Below are 21,897 nucleotides of genomic sequence, written 5' to 3' on the forward strand. Positions count from 1 at the left end.
ACTAGAGTCTCCCAGATCATAGACGACTGCGCTGATTACTGAGCTAAAACTTTACTCATCGCCTCATTGCAGACAGACCTCTACCTATTTATACACCCATAACACAGAGACAGCACACTGTGTAACGTGTAGGGAAGAACTTCAAAGGTGATTATTGCTTTGCACTTTTCATTTATTGACTATTTTTTACAACCTATCTTTGTGGAAAGGAGAAGGAGAACAACAGATTATCGAGAGTCCCTTGGGAGCACTTTGCTTGTGTCAGTAGCTCAGCTTTATCTCTGAGGAACACCCCCAACAAATAATTTTTTAAATATTTGTGTGAAACAAATATTTGTATAAAACCCACTATTTGTGCTTTGCCGAATTATGTATTTGTATTCGGGCACACCCCTACTGAACATACAGTTAAATGGTGGGGATTATACTCCACAGGTGGTTTGAGAAGTTTCTGCAGATGTGAGTGTTAAAGGTTTGTCAAACAGACAATGACAAGATAGTTTGACAGGAAAACTTGTGTTATTTTTGACCACACAATCGTGTGTTTACGTACAATTTAGTAACTTGGTTACTGTAAATCCACATATACATGCAGCAGATCAGTAACCACATTTCTCCTCTACCACAAACCTTATTGTAGAAGTGTGGCTTACTGAAGTGCATTAATAATAGAGGATGCTTTCTGATTTTCTGACTGCTTTCTCTCTCTTTTTTTTTTTGGTGTGTGTTTGTGAGGGAGTTAGACTGACAACAGACAGACAGCATGGAGCTTTCTCTCAGCACAAAACTGTCTAAATTTATCATATACTGTATTTCCTCTTATAGTGGCCTTTATTTACCTCAGCTGCAGAGGGTAGCAGGCCTTTATTGGTAGCTGTCTTATATTAGTGAGAGGCCTTTATTTCTAATTCCCTGTTTGATAAGTATATTTGCTCATATATTTGAGTATGAAGGTTACTGGTAATGCAATATGTAGTGTTGCTGCCATCACTATTATTAAAACATGCGCTGTTATCCCCGTATTTAGACGATATTGCGTCTCCTCAGTCCCCCTTCCCTCTCTTTGAAAGTCAGCCAGAAGGCTACACATGTACTCATAGGACTGGACTTATATCCAGGTAAATACTATTTATGCTTAACGGGCACGCACACATTATATAACAGGCACCAGGAGTTTATCCAAACTTGTTTTTTCCCCGGCCTGTTTGTGGTGCCCGCCTTGTCGACCACACCTCCAGCCATTATCAGAGACCTTGCTTTTAATTGACTACCATCTTTAATTTGAGGAAATACAGCAGTCAAATGTGCAGTGGTGGAAACCTACTTATTTAGATATAGACTACAGGCTACTTTGTTTTAGTTTCTTTTAGTTTTAGTTGAACTTTGGATGGAATTATTTTAAATATGAGGACGCATCTCTCCGTGTTATGATCTCTCCTTTCATCTAGCCACTCTGCTGTTACTTTCCCTGTATTCAGTCTTTAGTTATGCCCATGCATACTTGTCAAAAGCTGATTAGAAACCTGGTTACACATATACACGGCAGAGACATCAGTGTTCTCCAGGAGAATTCTACCTACCAGATTTCTCTAATCCCCAATCCTGACTACAGAAACCAGATTTCTTGTTTACATGACAGTTAAGAAATCAGCTTACTGGAGGAAGCCGATTGTAACCAGGTTACCTAAGTGTATGTTACACACTGATTGATGCAATTGTTTCACTAGTATGGACATTCTTTCTTAAATCCAAGCCAAAAGCTTTTCAGATCCACCCTTTCAAGTTTACAGGAGGTTAATGTTTGTATTCCTCTAACAGTGTAAGTATCAGAGCAGAGCTTCACATGCTTGTCAGCACGGAACTGCAGGTTGCAAAAGCGCACCGCACTGCCTTTCTTGTTGAAGCCTTCAATTTAAAAAAAGATGGGCTTGCTGCGTCTTCCTTTTTGTTGTTGTTGCTAGGCAACCATTGAATCATCTGTCCTTAGCCTAACTGTTATTTTGCTGTGAAATAAACTCATTCCAGGTCTTTTCTGTTCAGATCATAGTAACTACAATTGGTAAAGTCACACAGCTCCAAGTATCCAGCAACAGCCACCACTAGTTTGTCCTCCATGACTGTTATCTCCACTTGTTTGATTGGACAATGGGAAAAAAACACTAATGATGTTGCACGCTTTTCCACTGAGTTGAAGTTAACGTCAGGCGCATAGAGCGGAAAAACGCGAGACGCTCAGCAAGGCAAAAAAAACCGAGCAAAACGCTTCATTCTCATTGAAAACAATTACAAAAAGCAGCCCCAGGCTGCTAAAACGTGGTCTGCTTGGCTGCATGTAATGAAGATTTGTTGGGGCATGCTGTAGGTGTGTGTGCAAAGAATCTGTGGAGTGTTTGAAGAGCATGTTTGCAAAGAGCTGGATGAGCATAATGTGTGTGTGCCAAGTGTTTGAGGTGTGTGTGAGTTCTGAGAGCTGATGGATCCCAGGGAGCCTATCAGAGCTGACCAGGCCCAGAGCAGCAGGCAGTAATCACATGCTTATCATCAGCAGCGGAAGGAGAGGAAACAGAGCCGGACAGATTCACACAGCCCTGGATAAAGTGGCTGTGAGGGTGTGTGTGGTAGGGTAGGTAAGGCTATATGCCTGAAAAATGTTCATCCAACACGAGTAAGAAGTGAGGAACTATTTTCTGTCATGACTGCTGTTATTAGACAGCAGTTTTTTCGATGGAAGTGGACACAGAGTCTAATAACTCTTATATTAGAGCTGTCTGGCTGTTGTTAATGCACTGTAATAGCAAACACTGTGGCAGTGATTGAGGAGTGAGGACAGCAGACTGCTTTTATAGCTGAGACTCACATAAGAGGTTTTGGACACCTTCTAATGCACTGGGCATGTGTGTGTGTGTAGGAAAGAGCTTTATACTGTGTGTGTGGTAAAATAATGTTAGTATGATTTTTATCTGACCCTATGTATTTTACTGATTTTGGATGTTGGACGTGTGACAGAAACATTCCCTAGTCTGTATGACACCTTGGGTAATATGGCATAGCCCTTCTGGGGGGTCTTTTAGATACAAACAATGGATCCATGGTTAAGTTTGGAACGGTTCCAGATGTGGGCATGTGATGACACATACTATGTTGTGAGATAGCTGTCAATCACTTGATGGATGGCTCCCAACGGAGGTAGTGCCCCTGGAAAACATGTTATTCATATGATAAGATACAGATGTGTAACCCTATATAAGCTGTGCATCGACAGTGGTACATTGCCCAGACCATCTTTGTATATGGAATGGACCCGATGGCCATCGTCTAATAAACGTCTACAAAATAAGAACTTCGACAGCTCTTCCTTTGAACGATATCATCACACATCCTTCCTTTCAAATAATGTGTAATTACTTTTGAGAGGCTTCAAGTGATTTTGCCTCTGTGCCTCTGGGCGACTAAAAGAGTAATTATATGTTAAAGTTCAACTGAAAGTCGTCCCTTTTTGCTATTAAAAATTATGTCAAAGTGATCTTCAGATTTATTGTTGATATTTTTCTTTACTGAAAGGTTGAAAAAAGGTCTTTGGAAAATCAGAAATGCACTTTTTGTCTCCACGCCACTGAGAGATTCAGATTTTACACACAAAACATACAATAAATTTATGAAATATGATGCATTATCCAACTGTATATAAAGTAGTTCACATTAGCTCTCCTCTGATTTGCCACAACATTATAATGCTGCATATGTGTTAAAGCATCAGTAATAATATTCCAGTAATATGATATATAATATAATAATATAACACTCTGAAAGGGACCATTCTGCTCAATAAATATTTTTGCTTTTGTATAAATAAATAAATAAATAAATAAAATAATACATTTTGCTGACAATACTTTTTGTCAGAGAGAACAGAGTATTTTGACAGGGGAGTAAAATATATCAGTACTTTTTCCACCACTGTCTGCTGATAACTGTCGCCTACAAGCCAAAAACAGACAGCGTTTAAGGACCACACCATTTATCATCTAAACCTGACTGATGTTGACGTTTGCAGATTCGGTTTTTAGGCTGTTCAGCGTGCTACAGATGACAAGCTAAGTCGCTATCTACTCGTGCAAGCAGTGCAGTTTGTTTGGCTGCAAATTCCACTGACCAAAGAGCAACACAACACATGTGTCCATGCTTGTATGTATATGAAGTACTCCAGCTGTTTCGGTTATTCTGATAGAAAATCAACCCCTTCGATAGATGAAGGTAGCTTGTGAATATGGAAGTTATTCAGTAGTAAAAAGAGAGCTTTTATCTGACCTCTGGTTGTGAAAGTACTGCCTGTTAGTTACCTAGTTTGTGATTATAATTTCTCAAACTTGCAATCCATGATTTATTTCATTGTAATCAGATGAAATACATAATTTAATAAAAACATGAAACACATGAAATTGTAAAAGCACATTTTTGGTCAGAAAACATCAAATAGCACACTAAAGGCAGTCATCACAGCTCACCATAAGCCCTGTGTAAGCACGTTTTTAGCAGTGGATTTCACTGCTAGGAAGAAAAAGATTTTACTTGAAGCTTTTTTTCCTAAGTTGAAATGTATTGTTGCAGCATCTGATAACAACACAGCCCAAGAAGTGTGGTTTTGTTGTAAAATCCTACATATCCTACATACAGTACGTCACAGTGTTATTTTGTGGATATACCGTACAAAGATGCCACCACAGTAATGGCAGCTTGTTTACTTACAACCAAAAGCCAGTTTGAAATGCAATATTACTACTTAAGGAAACAACAACACAGAGTCATTCTGTTGTATTTACTGTTGTTTGAGTTGGATGTAATGAATGAATGAAAAGCAGAAATGCAGAGGAGGATAAAGAGATGGAAAACTCAATCTGCTGATGTGATGGTTATTTATTTCTGCTTTAGAACGTAACCACCATGAAACTATCAGAAGATAAAGTTTTGTTTATTTTATTTACTCAATTAGTTCTCTCTACCGCTGCTCCTGCATTCTTATTCACTCACTTGTTCACCATAGTACACTCAGCAAACCCAACAGTACATGAATGTGTTTTTCTATGTGCATTGTTTGAAGATGCATAGGGACCATGACCCTTGTGAACATGAGCAGATGAAGAAGCTGGTGAGTGTTCAGATGTGGAAGGTATAATTTGGGCCTTGTCAGATGGTGGATGGTTACTGCTTTATGCAAATAAGTTGAAATGCAATTATTTCATATATTTATGCAAATTAACAGTGGCCTTGTGACTGGTGTATGCACAGTCAGGGGAGGGTATAAAAAGTATAAACATTTAAAAATGCCACTTATGGGTACTGATTTTGTTCTCTAGAGAGAGCACATGTGATTTACAGAGCAGATTTGTATGTAGCAGAAAAAAACATGCAATTTAAAGGAGCACTGCATATGTGTGTGTTTAAATGTGTGTATGTGTGTACTCACGTAGGGTCCTCTGTAGCAGTGTGGTGTTCCTCTAGCTCGTGGGCTTGTTTTAACCAGGGCACCTTGGCTTCTACTGGTACAGATTCTGACAGAGAGACAGAAAATGAGTTACACCCCATTCCTCCCAGTCTGACACCAGTTACAACGGCCCAAATTCATCAAATCTCACAATTAGACAATTAGCCCTAATTGGCCAAAAGTGATGCATACTGTTATGTATGTAATGACAGTGAACACTAGTGGGCGCTCTAAGCCTTGGTATGACGGTCTGTACCATAGACTGTATATAAAGATGGACGTGATGACAGCTCCCTAGAAGTGGAGCCAAAACATCTCGATCGCCCCCTGGTGGCTGGCTGCAGTATAGGTCATAAGTCCCGCCCCCTCCATGTTAGTGGATGGGACATGAGCCAAACTAAAGAATCAAAGTACACGTCAAATAAATTTTTCCCAAAGATGGTTTCTGTCATTTCAGGTAGTTCTTATCATGCTGAAGTTTGTCCAAGCACTCATTTTTCTTGTAAGTTTGTTTTTAATTAGTTATTTGACGATAACGAGAGGGATAAAGAGGGTCTGACGTCATGATTGACAGCTGTGACAACGGCTCTTAAACCTACGTCAGGCCGTGTTCCGTGGGCCGTCATGCCGCCGCCTGACTCTACTGCTCAGACTCTGGCTCCAAATGACGTCACACAAGCAAGATGGCAGCTCCCGGACAGGAGCGTCGTCCATATTTATATACAGTCTATGGTCTGTACCAATGAACTGCTTCTCCCCACACTAAAATCTGAGTTGAAGTGAAGCCATCATGTCCGTGTGCCTTGGTTTGTGTGTGTCAAAATTGTTTGCACATAGATATAAAAGGGAGCAACATAAGATAAGCTGGCGACGAGGCGAAGACGGGAAACTTTTCCTCACTTTTGAGCGTTGAATGTTGCATTGTGAGTGAAGTCTAGGCGAGAAAGAACATCCATGCTAAGAAGAAGTTAACAAGCTAGCCTCTGCGTTAGCTACTTTAAGTGCAGGTACAGCCAGTAATTAGCCAGTCACCCACTGAAGACTTGAGTTTGCAAGCGGACCAAGACAGACGCATTATGGCTGGAATCAATGGACATATGGATCAATTTGATGACACCGGGGAGCAATGGGCAATGTATATTAAATGTTTTGAGCATTATGTCCTGGCTGCTTAGTGTGATGGGCCCAACAACATATGTGCAGTCTGCTCACCCCTGTGAAGCCTGGGGATATGGACTATAAACGTATTGTGGATGAACTGCAGGCCCATTTCACCCCGAAACCCTTCGTGATAGCGGAGAGGTTTCGCTTCCACAAAAGGAACCAAAAGGACAGGGAGAGACTTCTTGAATACGGTTAAGTTGGTGCACATTTGGAGGACACACTACGGGACAGATTCATCTGTGGACTAAAGAGTGAAGCAGTAGAGAAGCGCCTTTTGACAGAGGAAAATATTACCTTTCAGAAAAAAGTCAATTATGCTGTGTCGGCGAAGACAGTGGTGCGTGACGCACAGCTGCTGACTGGTTCGCTCAAGGTGAACGCTGCTCTCTCTCCAAAACTCTGTGACAAGTGCCAGCGATGTGGGAAAATAAATCATACTGATGATGACTGCTGGTACAAAGATCAAGACTGCCATAATTGTGGGAGGAAAGGCCACATTTGTAAGAATAAGACTAAGAGCAATCCAGAGAGAGAGAGAAAACAGAGAGAGAGAAGACTGGAATATAAAGGTAACTTAACCAAGTGCAGTGGGAGAGAGAAAAAGAGGAGAGTGCATCGTGTTGAAACAAGTGTTAATCAAAGTGATGAAACAAAATCTGACACAGATAATGAACTAGGACTGAACTCTCCAAAAAGGGAAATTTGCACGCATCTCTGTGTCGCCAATGGTAGATGGAAAATAAACGGAGATGGAACTGGATACTGGGGCTGTTGTTTCTTTGATTTCACGGGGACAGTACGAAAGTTTTCGAGACATGTGCCCTTTACGCCTATTGATATTGTGCTGAAAACATACACGGGAGAGCCTCTTGCACCAGAAGGGTTACTAAAGTGCAAGTAAGTCTAGACAAACCACTGAGTTACCCTTGTATGTAGTAGGGATATGCAGAGAGCAAAGATGCAGAGAGTAAAAATCCTGTTTTGGTTTTTATTACACTTATTAATTTTATCATTAATTTTGTCATTAAAGTGTTAAAATAAGTGTTCATCAATAAACTATCTTATGAAGGAGGTCAAATTCAAGTCTCCCAAATCATAGACGACTGCGCTGACTACTGAGCTAAAGCTCAGCTCTGCACTGTGGCATTGACAGACATTTGGCTATTTATACACACATAACACAGAGGCAGCACAGTGTGTAATGTGTAGGGAAGAACTTCAAAGGCGATTCTTGCTTAGAACTTTTCATTTATTGCCTATTTTTTACAACCTGACTTTGTGGAAAGGCGAAGGGGAACAACAGGTTATGGAGAGTCCCCCCAACCCCGAGAGTGATGTCCAAATAAGGAAATGTGCGTCATGTAGCAGGTGGATGTGATTCCCCTCATTGAGAGCTGCTAATAGATGTAACACAGCAGAGCAGAGGAGAGAGACTGAGATAGTGATGTACTGACCTGTGTCTTGTTATTTGCTGTGTTTTTTTTCTTCCCAAAAACAAATAGTTTTAAAAATATTTGTAATAAATAAATATTTGTAAAAACCCACTATTTGCGCTTTTCCAAATACCATATTTGGATTCAGCTCCACCCCTAGTATGTAGTAAAAGTGGATGCACCAGCACTGTTTAAACGAGAATGGCTGAGAGCTATTAGACTGAACTGGAAGGATTTAAAGACTGTATGCAGTAAAGCTGGGAGAGAAAGACAGCCTAGGGAGTGTGTTAAAGAGGCATTTCACTGTTTTCTCTAATGAGCTTGGCACACTGAAAGGAATTAAAGCCAGAGTGACTCTTAAACCTGACTGCATGCCCAAGTTCTGCCAACCGAGTAAGGTGCCCTATGCCCTTCGACCTGAAGTGGAGACTGAACTGACATGCCTTACTAAGCTCGGAGTGATCTCACCAGTGCAGCACAGTGCCTGGGCAACACCCGTGGTTCCAGTCAGCAAGAAAGATGCCACAGTGAGACTCTGTGGTGATTTCAAGGTCACAATCACCCGAGCTCTCTGTGTGGACAGATGCCCTATTCCATGAATTGAAGACCTTTTTGCTTCTCTAGTTCAATGCTTCAGTAAGCTAGACTTGTTAAATGCTTACCCACAGATGTAAGTTGAAGAGGAGTCAAGGAAGCTACTGATCCCTACACAGAAAGGACTTTTCTGCTACAACCACTTACCTTTTTGGAATAGTGCCTGCATTTGTGTTGTTCCAGAAGGCTATGGACCAAGTTCTCCTTGGGCTTCTCTTCACTCACTGTTACTTGGAAGATATCCTCAAACAGGAGAAGTGCCTCTTTTTCCATAAGTCAGTGGAGTACCTGGGTCATATCATAGATGCTGTGGGGCTCCACAAATCACTATCGTGGGTGTTCCTGCACCCACTAATGTCAGCCAACCATGTTCTTCCCTCGGAATGATCAATTATTATGGACGGTTCATTCCCAACCTAGCCACCATCCTGAATCCACTGAATGCACTGCTGCATAAGAGAAAGAAATAGCAGTGGACTACAGCCTGTGAGTCAGCTTTCTGAAAAGCAAAGGAGCTCCTGGTATCCCAGAAGGTGCTGACTACAATTTATGTAAGAAAAAGAACCAGGGGATCATGCCAGAAACAAGACAGCAGTGACAAATGTGGCAAGTAATCGTGCCAGCACCACTTAGATTGCCTGCATTTCTGCCTGGGTCTTGATAAAAATGAAGATCCCTAGTCTCTTGAGCAGTTTGTCAAGACACAAATTTGGCAAATTTAGAGTTCTTTATGACAACTCTGCCTCACGTGTGACACCTCACCCTACGGGGTAGGTGCTGTACTCTTGTACGTTATGCCTGATGGCGAGGAAAAACCCATTGCCTATGCTTTGAGAATGCTCAGCATGGCAGAACAGTCACTCTTGTCAGTGGGCCATGGTGGGAAAGGATTTATGTGGACTTTGCAGGCCCATTTGAGGGACACATGTACCTGGGGGCTGTGGATGCACATTCCAAGTGGCCCGAGGAGCATATCATGGAACACAACAGCTAGCAAGACCATCCAAGTACTGAGGGGCCTCTTCAGTCATCATGGCATCCCTCACGTTCTTGTGAGCGACAATGGCCTTTAGTTCTGTTCTGAAGAATTTGCTGCATTCCTGAAGTCCAATGGTGTTGAGCACATCTGCTTGGCAACGTACCACACTGCTACCAATGGGTTGGCCAAACACTTTGTGTAGAATTTCAAACATGCCTTAATATCTAATACCCTTAAAATCTAATACCCACCACACCATAACCAAGGAATCACCAGCTATATATTAATAACACTGGAGGACATTTCCAGTGTTATTAATAGTTTCTATTGACCTTCCACTCAGAAAAACAATGCATCATCCCTCTAATATACTCATTTCACTATTAACAAATAAATGTGTGTAAAGCATGTATGATGGTGTCTGCCTAATATATTTTATTGAAACAATAATTTTCACATAGCCACAAAACTGCACAGAAATGGAAAGCGTGTCCAATGTTTCAGGCTTTTCTCCACATTTCAGCACACAGATTGGTCCATAATGAAAAGTGCAGAGAGCACAAAAGCCTCAAATTGTGTGTCTTTAATTAACAGAGATGCGCACACATAGAGCTCTCCACAATCACAAACCAACTTTCATGTATTTTGCTTCTTTCACTTCTCTAGTATTTCGCATCTATAACATAATCTACTGAAATGTCAAAATTCAGCAGTTACACACAGATTCCAAGTTTATATGGTGGAATTGTTATATTATTGTATACATTCATTGTTATAAAGCAGCCCCTTACTGTATGGATGAATCCTGAGCTACAGCAGCGCTGTTATTTTTATTTTTAAATCCAAGATAAGCCCACAACCCCACTTGAGCCCTTCTGCCCAATGTCTGACTGTAGATTTTGGCCTTAATATCATTCAATATCAATTCAGTATCATTCAAGTCTCACAAACTTGAAGATTTGAAGAGAGAGAGAGACAGAGAGAGAGTGAATGTGTGCACAGTAAAACCAATTACGACGCTAATAACTCCACCCTAACTGCATGTGGCAATTAGTACTGGACTTTTGGAATTTGACTGTTTTTGCAACGAGGCTAATTTGCATAGAAAGGGGTCAATTTTGCACCGACTGTATGAATATCACCTAATTTACATACATGCAAATGGCACAGGCACACCATGACGCTATCTGCTTGGCAGCACAGTTTGTGTTTTGCCTATTGTTACTTCCCTGTGATGTTTGAGCTTCACTGTGCGGAATGATGCATGAGCAGAGTTTGTTTTCACATTCATCTGATGTAGGTGGAAAGTTGCATGGTTTTGGGACATCACAACTAGTTTTCAGAGTCAGTATGCAACTTACAGAAGTCTCCAGTGCACACATATTGAGAGTGGACTTTTCAGTCAGTGAAGGAGAGCAGAGTATCTATATATGTTTTAAAACTTTACTAGAGGATATCTTAAAGGAAATGAGGTGTCCTGTTCCAGTCACTAGTTTTGAACCAAGGCCTGATGGTATGAAAATCATGTGAATAATATGCTATGGCCTTCAAAGTCACCAGATGTTAACCCAGCTGAACACCTGTGTGAGATTTTGGAGAGACACCGTCATCATTACACCAGATGAGGGAATATCTTTCCTTCTTGTATTCAACAAGAGGATATATACACAGCCGTGTGGTGGAAGGTATCGGATTTAAAGGAATGGTTTAACACACACACAGCTCTCAGACCGTCACTATAGTGTCTCACCTCTGGGCTTGTGGCAGGCGATAGGGACCAGACAGTCTTCTTTAACATGAGGTTTGAGTGCTGTGTCACAGCCTCCAATGTGCTGCCCACGATGGTCAATGCACAGAACCACTCGGTAACGCAGGCCACGGCCACATGTCACCGTGCACTGCAATGAGAGGGCAACACACACGTCACAATATACACCTTACAAGTGATATCTGGACCCATCATGATCAATCTGGGTGAAATATCTGATAAAAAAATGGGTGAAATTCAACCCTGGAACAAAAGCTTGGATGAACTACAGATGGGTTTCCCCTTGTTATTGACTGACCTGAGACCACTCCATGGCCACCCACTGGGGGCAGGCGAAAGTGTTGCAAATCTGTCGAGTGACAGGTCGAGGGGAATGGGTGCACTTCCACTCGTCTACCTGGGAGAACTGTCCGTGGGTGTCCTCCTCCACACACACCACACTGCGATCTTGCCAGCCACCACCTTCACCGCAAGACACCGAGCACTGGGTCCAGGGGCCCTGCTCCCAGCTGCACACACACACACACACACACACACACACACACAGGACAGGGGCCAAGGTCACTACATGCTGGCTCATGTCATTTAATGATGCAGGTAACAACATTTGCCACCAAAATCACCAGACAGACTAATGTTCTGTAAACAAACTGGAGCAGTAACTGACTGAAGACAGTGAAGTCATTCTACTAGCTCTAAATTGTATTGTTGTTCACAGTGTATTATAGTTATGGATGGCATCATCTAGTCTTTTTCTAGTATATAAGAAAGAGTTTTATAATTTCAAGCTTAGCGATATGTTTGGTCTGACAGTTTGGCTCTAAATGCTACAATACACTTTTAACTGTTTTATATACAAAGGTTGTTCTTTTACTGGCATCCTATCTGCTTTATATGAGCATATTCCTTTTATTTGCATCGTATTTGTTCATATATGTGGTTATTTATTTTACTGAAGTTTTTCCTAATTTATATTTCTGTTATTTGCATTTTATTTGTTTATATATGAATTTATTTCTTTTAATTTGCACTTGCACTATCATCTGTTTTATATATAGGCTCAGTGCTTCTTAATATATGTGCTCTAATGTTCCTAATTCTTGTAAGTGATACAGGGGGTGGCTTACATGGGTTTCTGATTTTTTATTTTTATTTTTATTCAGTAAATTATTTTAATCTGGAAAACACTTGTACTGTGCTTATGAACGAAAAGTGCTTTATGAATATAATAATAATTATTAGATGTGCTGGCACCAAAGTGCAAAACACAACTGTTGTAATCCTGCATGTTTATTATTATTATTATCATCATTTTTTCTTTTATTCTTATTCTTCTGCCAAAAGTTTGGCGTGCTTTTTATCAAACTCTTTCTAACACAGTTGTCAATCTTTTCAACTGATGATTCAACCAGGAGGAGTTCCATGTCCATCCAAGCTGTGGAAGTTTTTCAGCTGTGAGTTAAGTGACAATGTCTAAGCAAAAAATCAATTCTGTAACCAGAGGCACTCAAAATAGCATCACATAAACATTTGAATACATCATTACAGAGAAAGAGGACTGTGGATTTGGTTCAACATCAATTATATTGAAAGCGAATTATGAAGGAATTTCCTCCTGGACTAGACTGTGATTGGTCTTTGGAGTGATTACTGCGACTACTGATGTCCAGGATTGGCGCAGCACTTTGACCACTCTTCATGTGCACTTGTACCCTGAGGTCATGCTCGTATTTGTGCTTTTACACAGATTCTGGAAAATGTTGATCAGGACCACTTTTATGAAGATCTGCATTATATTACCTAGAATATAGTGATGAGCTCCTCTGAATATTGATTTGATTTGATGATCCAAAGCTAGTGCCTTGTCAACTTCAGACTGTTACTTACGGGTCAACTGTCTATAATGGCATGCACATTCCCATGTTACACACTCCCCCACACATAAATGAAGGTGAGGACAATTACAGAGGCAGTATTATAACAATTAAGGTTGTTCCTCACAGTTGGACTGTCTCATATTATGATGCAATCAGATAATAGCGGTGAGCAACAGCTATTCCACTGCCAGTGAAACATCGACCTCGCCAGACATAATCTGTCTGTTCCCTGTTGGCGTTGTATAGTATGAGAGAACTGATGCATCTAACTAAACATATAAAGCAAACAAGTCATCAACACCTACTTAAAGTACAACAGCCTATTTACACACAATAAACATTTATATTTAACCAGGACCACAATCTGTCTTATAACCATAATCAAATACTGTGAGCTGTTAGTTAACAAGAGCAGATATTGAAGGAGAAAAAAAAAAGAAATACATTGATGGCGAACATGGAAGATCCTTTCAGTATGAACATTTTATGTTGGCAGTTGACTGTTTACAGATCTGTTCAGTTTAAACATTCCCTGGTTATGATTCAAGGTATGTTTCCTATAAAAAGTATTTGCTAATTTGTTATATATGAAGATAACTGTTCAGAGACATGGTTGCTTCAAGACCAAAAAGGCCAGTTGACACTTGTAGATATCCTGAAACATGGATGACTGAGGATCTTCACTGACATTTTAACTCTTTTGTTTAGCTTGCTTTATAAGTTGTGCAGTTTCAGTTTCATTAGCATTCTAATTACAGATGTTTGTAAATAGGTTTCCAGCAGCCATGTTCATGTTGCATCTTTGATTGATATAATCCAATATGATTTTCTGGGTGCTGATTCCTCATAAACAGGTGCTTTATATATACCAGCACATCGCTCCAATTAAATTGTTTTAAAAGGCATAGAGCTTTCAGACAGGCAGCCCTTCCTCAGAATGTAAACTGGCAAATCAGTAAATCAGTCAAAACAACAAATTATTTAAGAGTGCAGCCATACTGATGATTTTTTAAAATGACTCTTAAAATTTGTCAAATTGCTAAAGCACAAACTAAGGGCCAGGGGATTATTTCCACTGTGGACACATAATTATGGGTTAAAAACTATATTATATTATATGAATTTCATGTGGCAATTCCCACAAAAAAACAAACAAGCAGCAACATAAGCACACATACATGCACTGTAACATTTAGTTATTTGACATGTCACTAGAGATTAAAGTCAAGCCAGCCTTCTGGAAAAAAAAAGCCTTGCATCTACTGATTCACACACATCAATAAACTCTTTCAGCATTGATTCCACACACATGCAGGTCCTGTTGTGAGGCAGCGTGCTACGGCGCTACACAGCCAAGCATGTCTAAAGGAAACGATGGCCTATTAGAGTGTGAGGCAGTCACTACCGATCACACCTGATGTGCCAGCAGCTGAGCTCAGAGCTGAAAATGTCCACATCTATGAAGTACACACAGACAACTTTTGGAAGGAATCAAAAAAAGAGAATGTTCATCAGCAAAACTGGAGTGTTCTCTCTCCCCGATGGATAGATGAAGTCAGGCTGTTAGAGACGGGCCTGTGTTGACTGATGGATAGTGCTACACTGCTGGGAGACAGCTGCTGTGGAACAACACTCAGTAACTGTATTTAAGACACAATAAAACTCAACTATTTGCTTCTCGCCTTGTAAAATGGTGGTGGGCTGGGGGTAGGAATTTTAATTTTTCCTTTGGTTGAAGGGAGAGTAGTTTTATTTTTTATTGAATCATTGAATAATAAATCATAATAAAAAGAAAATAGGTGTTCATTAAAGCTTATACAAACCTAAAGACAAGCTGAAACCTACCACACATGAAGACCTTATAAATGAGCCATCACATAGACAACACACTGAAAGACAGTGCAATAATGACTGGAGCTCTGGCGGTTGACGACACTGCAAATCCCTCAAGAATGCAAATTGCTGCGTGTTCTTGTGCTAAAACAAAGATGGATGCCAACTGGCCCTTTGCACTGTTTATATGCAGTGCAGTTTGTGCTGAAAAGGCAAAGAAAGGAAGAAAAAGGTGCAGAGTTTAGGTGAGATCCTGAATGTTAGAGGTCCTGGGTCACATGGACTGTAGAGCCAACAGAAGGAACTGGAGGTGAGTGACCTTTAAATGAAACAGGTTTTGGTCAGCTGTAGCTCTCTGATGTTGTAGAGAGTCATTTTCTATACAGCTTACTCAGCAGTTCAGTTGTCCAGTGCTCTCTCACACCACAAACCTTTCTGCTCTCTTTCTTTTGTTCTTTTGTCCCTCCAGTGAAACACAAAGCATGTCACTGGTCTCCGATGCCAGTCCAAATATCAAACATGTAATTAAAAATCTTCTTTACATATCACACACATTTTTTTCTGCTGACTGTCAACACTGACTGACCCGGACAGAACAGACCTGATCCAACTCGCTCCCATCAGTCATCATATCATATTAATTATCGGCTCAACAGTCGTAATGTAGAGGACCACAGTCCTGTCTGTATAAGAATTGTTTTTTCATAACAATAAACTAAAGGTTTAATAGAAAGAGCCAATGTAAAATTTTCACAACAGTTACCACCACCTTAACCAGGGTTTATATGGCTATTTATTATCAAAGCTGAGTCTGTGGGTTCATCTTTCACATAAAAGTAGTCATGTGAATCATTGTTAATATAAAAATATTTATTACAGCGGCTGCAATGTTTCATATAAATTTAGTCTGTAATATAACGCATGTTCAACATTACACATTGCCAACAAGCATTTTCCTGACAGTAATTCACTGTGTTGGTATTTGCAGTTGCATCTTTGGCTCATCTGTCTGGAGGAAACAGACCAATTAAGATACTGAGTTTTAAAATCCAATTGAAATTACAGTTAGTCATCTCTTTTATACATCAGAAATAATGTCAACATGTTTTTTTTTAAAATGTGTTATTAGTAGTTAATGTTAATAGTCTAGTTTAAGAAAAACTTGCAACATTTTGAGAAATTACAAAGAAAATCAATCGTGCAAAAATATTAAAACAGCCAGCCCGTATTTTCTACTGAGAATATGGTTAATAGCTTTGGAAGGCTGTCATGTCACTTTCCCATGTAGATGTGATAAATTCCTCTATGGATCGTATGTGGAGGATTTACAGCATTTCTCCCCACACGGGAAGTTTCATGTGTTCAAAGGACCCTCCATAACTCTTATTAACATTCTTTTTACTGTTACTTTTTCTACTTCTGATTTCCTCAAGGTACACTAATAGGTGTTTTTCAACCAGTAATTTCTAAGACTTTCTGCCCACTCCCTTCCTGTGTTACATTTCACCCACCACTGCATCCAAACTGAAAATATGTTAAATTACAGCTGTGAATTACTGTTCTTGTGTAAATTTTAAATGAGTGACTGTAAGGGATACTCACCGAGGCAGAGGTTGAAAGTGATCGTATGGCATCACCTCTTTGAATCCATCACTGGAGGAGACACAATATCACAAAATACTGTAAATTTAGGCTATAACATCCAGTTAGCTCCCATACTATAGAGTAGGGATGTGCAGAAAGCCCAGTATTTGTATTTGTATCTGTATTTGTTGAGGCAGCAAAATTATTTGTATTAGTATTTGTATTCGAATAAAAATGGAAAGAGGCTTAAAAATCCTGTTTTTGTTTTTATTACGCTTTTAATTTTAGAAAATTAAAATGTTACAATAAGTGTTCATAAATAAACTACCTTATGAAGGAGGTTCCCACATCAGGTCTTGAACTGGAGTCTTCCAGATCATAGACGACTGCGCTGATTACTGAGCTAAAACTTTACTAATTGCCTCATTGCAGACAGACCTCTAACTAACAAATATTTTTTTGAATATTTGTATGAAACAAATATTTGTAAAAAAAAACCCACTATTTGTGCTTTGCCGAATAATGTATTTGTATTCAGGCACACCCCTACTATAGAGATCATAAGATTCTCAGTAAAGCATATATATAAGCACAAGACCACTCAGTGTGCTTATTAATACCACTTTGGCCTTCAAGGTCATAAAAATAAGAGAGTTAAAAGGAAATGCTTTGTGCTTCCAGCTTCACATTTCTGCTCTTAACCTATTGATTAAATCCTCCATTGATCCAGCCTTTCATAAAAGAAGCACTGAGACGTGCTATGATGATAATCAGCCATTTCACCCTCGTTTTTTTTTCTGGCAGATGTGAACATTTCAATGCATTGACTTGGCTTGGAAATCTGAGCATTACCCAGACAGATCCTGAGGAAAGTCCCTCCAGCAATGCCAAACAAAGCCTGAAGCCTGTTTTGAGCCTGATTGGAACCAATCAGGCCCCATTAAGCTGCCATTTCTGTATTTTGAGAACATAACAAAGCTTTATTAAAAGTAAGATGATGTCAAAATACATTTTATTATAGCTGATGTTATACTGTCTAATGCTGTAATGGAGGATGATCACCCTGAAGTATGTGCCACTGAAGACCAAATCTGTTTATAAGTGGTACTTGCAACGAGGCCCATAGTCTCTTACTGTCCCATTCAAAGCTGCAGTCAGCAACAGTTCAGATATTACAGTAAATACCTCCATGTTTGTGCAATATTATTAATCTATTAATCACCACTTCAGCATGCAGTAGTACTTCATGGTTTTCAACTAATTGTTTATTTTACTATAATCTTTTGCTGCAGTTCTTATGTGCATGTTTGTTGTTGCTGCTCACTCAAGAAAGCTGTGATTGCTTAAAGGACAGGTTCACAATTTTTCAAGTCTTAAAACAACAGTTAGGAGCCCAAATAAACACTGAAACATGTTTTTCTTGCTGTAATGATCCCTCCTGTTCATACTGACCATTAGAAAATTCCTTCATAATGCACTTACAATGGGAGCGATGGAGGAAAAAATCCACAGTCCTCCTTCTGTGCAAAAATGTATTTAAAAGTTTATCTGAAGCTAATATGAAGCTTCAGTGTCCAAATGAGTCAAATCAAGTAGATATCTTTCAACATAACAGTCTTTTTAGTGCCAAAGTCCCTCTTTTTGGTACTATACTTCCACTGCAGCTCAACAGGGAAACACTGTCCGAAGAAACACAAAGAGGGAATTTGATGTTAAAAAGACTGTAAATGTGTCAGATATCAACTTGATATGACTAACTCAGACTGCTAAAGCCTCATATAAGCTTCACATCAACTTTTAAATGACTGTGTGGACACACTGTGGATTTTGGCCTCCATCACTTACATTGAAAGCACATTTAAAAGGGATCTTTTAATAGCCAGTATGAACAGGAGGAATGATTACAGCAAGGAAAACCTCTTTCAGTGTACATATAGGCACCTGACTGTTGGTTTAAGACAGACTTGAAAACCGTGAACCTTTCAATGTAAAAACTGCTTAAATGTCCTCATGTCAACACCTAGAAACTAATCTAACTTGTATATATAAAGTAGCTTGAGCTGGATTAGAGAGTGGATGGGTGTGACATTGTATCAAATACCACACTGTAATGATTCCTATACCTCTCTAGGCAGGGGTCCATGTTGCACTCCTTGAGTTTTGGTGTGGGTTTGGTGTTTTCAGGATAGCTGTTACAATGGTGTTCAGGCAGGGTCTGATTGGATCGGATGTCTGTGCACTCTGCAGAGTTCAGCTGATAGCCTGGAGGAGGACACAGGCTGTTTAACTGAACTTTAATGGAAACAGCTGGCAAATATCACCAGCTGGATGTACAATATTGTTCTCTATATCAAACACAGACAGCTGATTACAGTCACTTTCTACTGACTGATGGTCACCTCACCTCCTCCACAGGTGACAGAGCAGGGGAAGAAGTCTGTCTCTCTCCACTGGTACCTGATTGGCTGGTAGAAGAGAAACTGGACCACCGTGTCCTTGGATCCTCCATACTTCATCTGGATAACATGTAGGGTGAAAGAAGAGTAAAAACAGAACAGCATTAAGTCAAATAGTGTAGGGCAGAGGAGATTAGAGTACAGAACAGGAGAGGAAAGACGAGGAAAGTAGGACAGAGTTGAGCTCAGTAAAGCAGAGGATCCCACTAAGAATCAAAGAGAAGAGTCATGTTAAAGGAGCCTTCCATTGATTTTGTCAGAGTCGATTTACAAGTCATGCAGAGTACAGCTCAGCCTAAAAAAACAGTTGTATGATGTGATTCTTAAGGGCTTTTTTGAAGTCTGACAGAATCAGACTTAAGTAATCTCAGCATGAGATATATTATTCATGACATATTTATAACAAAAAAATAAATAAACTGAGGGAGTAGAGTTTGAGGAACGTGGATCTTCATTCAGACAGGAATTCTCTGTTCTTCCTCTGCGAGTGATTCAAAGGTCACACTTTGCATCTTGTGTGTTTTCTTTTTTCTTTCTTCTTCTGTGCACTAATCGAAGTACAGCAGTAAACATTCCTCCACAGACACCATGTTTGTTTACTACTGTGGTCTTGGAAATGCTCTGATTAGCTTTCACTAGCCTATATTTCCTCCTTGAGGACTGAGATTGATCACTTCCACTGGTGCGTAAGAGTGCATATTGAGTATGTCCACCATGTGTGTGTTTGTGGTAGCTGGGCCTGTTTGCATATGTGTGTGGAGCATGTTTGGGGCTTTAAAGTGGTCTAGACAGGAGGTAATGATTGCTTTCATTTCACATGTTTTCAAGTTCAGTGAAACAAAGCTGTGGCTGTAATTTGGAAAAGTTTAGTTAAAACATCATGATTGTAAAACAGAACCAATTTAAGAATCAAAATTATGGTCAAACATTAGACCCACATTTCTGGCTGATAATTTGACACAAAATGAAAGACTTCTAAGTTTTTCAGTAAGTGAGTGTTACAACTTCCTTCAAAGGACAAGGTGGTGCCTTATTAAAATACAACTTTACAACAGTCCCTCCTTTTCTTTTGATGATGTAACTGATATGTAAGTCATCCACTACAACCTTGCAGCAGTATTTGGCTTTTTGGATCAAACTTTTTACTGAATGTGGAAATGATGAAATACCGACTGACTCGCTTATTCACTCTGAGATACTGTAACTTATAGTATACTGAAATACACGTGTGTGATGACTTTGGTGAATTTCTAAGCTACACCTCATCTGGATAGAGGAGAGGAAACAGAAGAGTGCTAGTGTTGACTGGATTAGCTTCTGACTGATTGGGCTTGATGTCTACTATAATGAATTCCAGTAAACATCATGCACAAATAGTACAGAATCAAGACTTTAATCTGAAAAATTCTGCCCTCCAGCATGCATGGCATAACCAGAAACTGCTGCTATAACATCTACCCACATCAGTAAGTCCCAAACCACAGCAGCTGTTTCATAATCAACTTTTTAAGCATGTGCACAGACAAGCTGTGGGTATTGCATGCAGAAGGAAAGTCTTCTTGAAATATTTCTCTTGTACCCACCTGTAATCTCCACCAGAAAAGTGTGAAGCTGTAGAAGACAGACTTAATGGATACTGGGAGTCAATGCCCTGTTTCCAACAGAAACTAGAGAAATCTTTTTCATGCACACATCACATTAAACTGTAGGCAATCAAGGACTTGGGTCACACTCCTCACGTTGTACCAAATCACAGATATTAGCACTAATACTAACAGAGCATAGCAGCCACTTTTGCTACCAGCCAAACTTCTCTGATACTTGGCTGCACTGGGCTGCCATCCAAATTCAGCATGTTACTACGTAATGACACTGGTTCCATGTTAAAGGATAAGGTTGGTGTCAGGGATGCCCTGATCCAGTTTTTCTGGCCCTGATCCAGTCTTTTAGTATTCAGATTCAGTTGGATCCAATACTTACATTTACCTAAACTAGTGCAGTGCCTGTTCAAAATGTGCCTGTTCAGAACAGGCTGATTTCTTAATACCTAGAGAGAGTTGTGCCCTTTCCCTAAATGCCTCTCATACAGACTACTAGTAGACACTACAATTTACTCCCTCAATACCTGACATGCAGGCTATCAGTAGACGCTACAATTCACAGATGTTGCCTAAACACCTCACACACAGAATATCTGGAGACTAGAATTTTGAGTTGAGCTGAAGTTGATTGGATGAACTTCAAAACGTGCCTGAGACATCCTGCACTATGTCTTGAACATAGTTCCTGTGTGTGAGGAGCAGGAATAGAGTTTAACTCTCTAAACCTTTTCAATTCATTCTCTATGGTAGTTCTTATCGGCATGAATGTAATCCCATCTCTGACCAAAATGTGGGTTGCACTGGCAGAGTGTCTGTATTTCCACTTGTTGACTCCACAGGCAGACGAAGAAGCAGATCAAGGTTGTAGAAAGTACATTGTTTACGAGGTATTTTTATATATTTCTTGAGAACCACTCATCCAGACAACTTCACACATCAACATTGCACTTCCTTGTTTCCCAAGCAATCCACCTGCCAAGTATGAAGTAGATCGGATGAACGATTCTCGAGATACGCAAAGGACAAACCTACATACATACATACATACATACATACAGACAGACAGACAGACAGACAGACAGACAGACAGACAGACAGACAGACAGAGATTCCTTGCTTTATATAG

At 39.9% G+C, this 21,897-nt stretch overlaps 1 protein-coding gene across 4 annotated transcripts in view; it reads right to left on the reverse strand.

Moving 5' to 3' along the window:
- Positions 1 to 21,897, reverse strand: part of adamtsl3 (ADAMTS-like 3) — a 297,355-nt gene that overhangs the window by 71,675 nt on the left and 203,783 nt on the right. For 3 of the 4 annotated variants that reach the window (XM_044349913.1, XM_044349979.1, XM_044350063.1), the window contains 6 exons: positions 19,119 to 19,230; positions 18,838 to 18,976; positions 16,733 to 16,783; positions 11,719 to 11,929; positions 11,403 to 11,550; positions 5,465 to 5,549 (listed from right to left, as the gene is read on the reverse strand). In XM_044349913.1, coding sequence (XP_044205848.1) covers positions 5,465 to 5,549; positions 11,403 to 11,550; positions 11,719 to 11,929; positions 16,733 to 16,783; positions 18,838 to 18,976; positions 19,119 to 19,230 — 746 coding nt within the window. Of the gene's footprint in view, positions 1 to 5,460; positions 5,550 to 11,402; positions 11,551 to 11,718; positions 11,930 to 16,732; positions 16,784 to 18,837; positions 18,977 to 19,118; positions 19,231 to 21,897 lie in introns of those variants that run through there. The other variant, XM_044350137.1, reaches the window with a different exon arrangement.

The sequence above is a fragment of the Thunnus albacares genome, chromosome 1, assembly GCF_914725855.1.
Source record: "Thunnus albacares chromosome 1, fThuAlb1.1, whole genome shotgun sequence".
NCBI lineage: Eukaryota > Metazoa > Chordata > Actinopteri > Scombriformes > Scombridae > Thunnus > Thunnus albacares.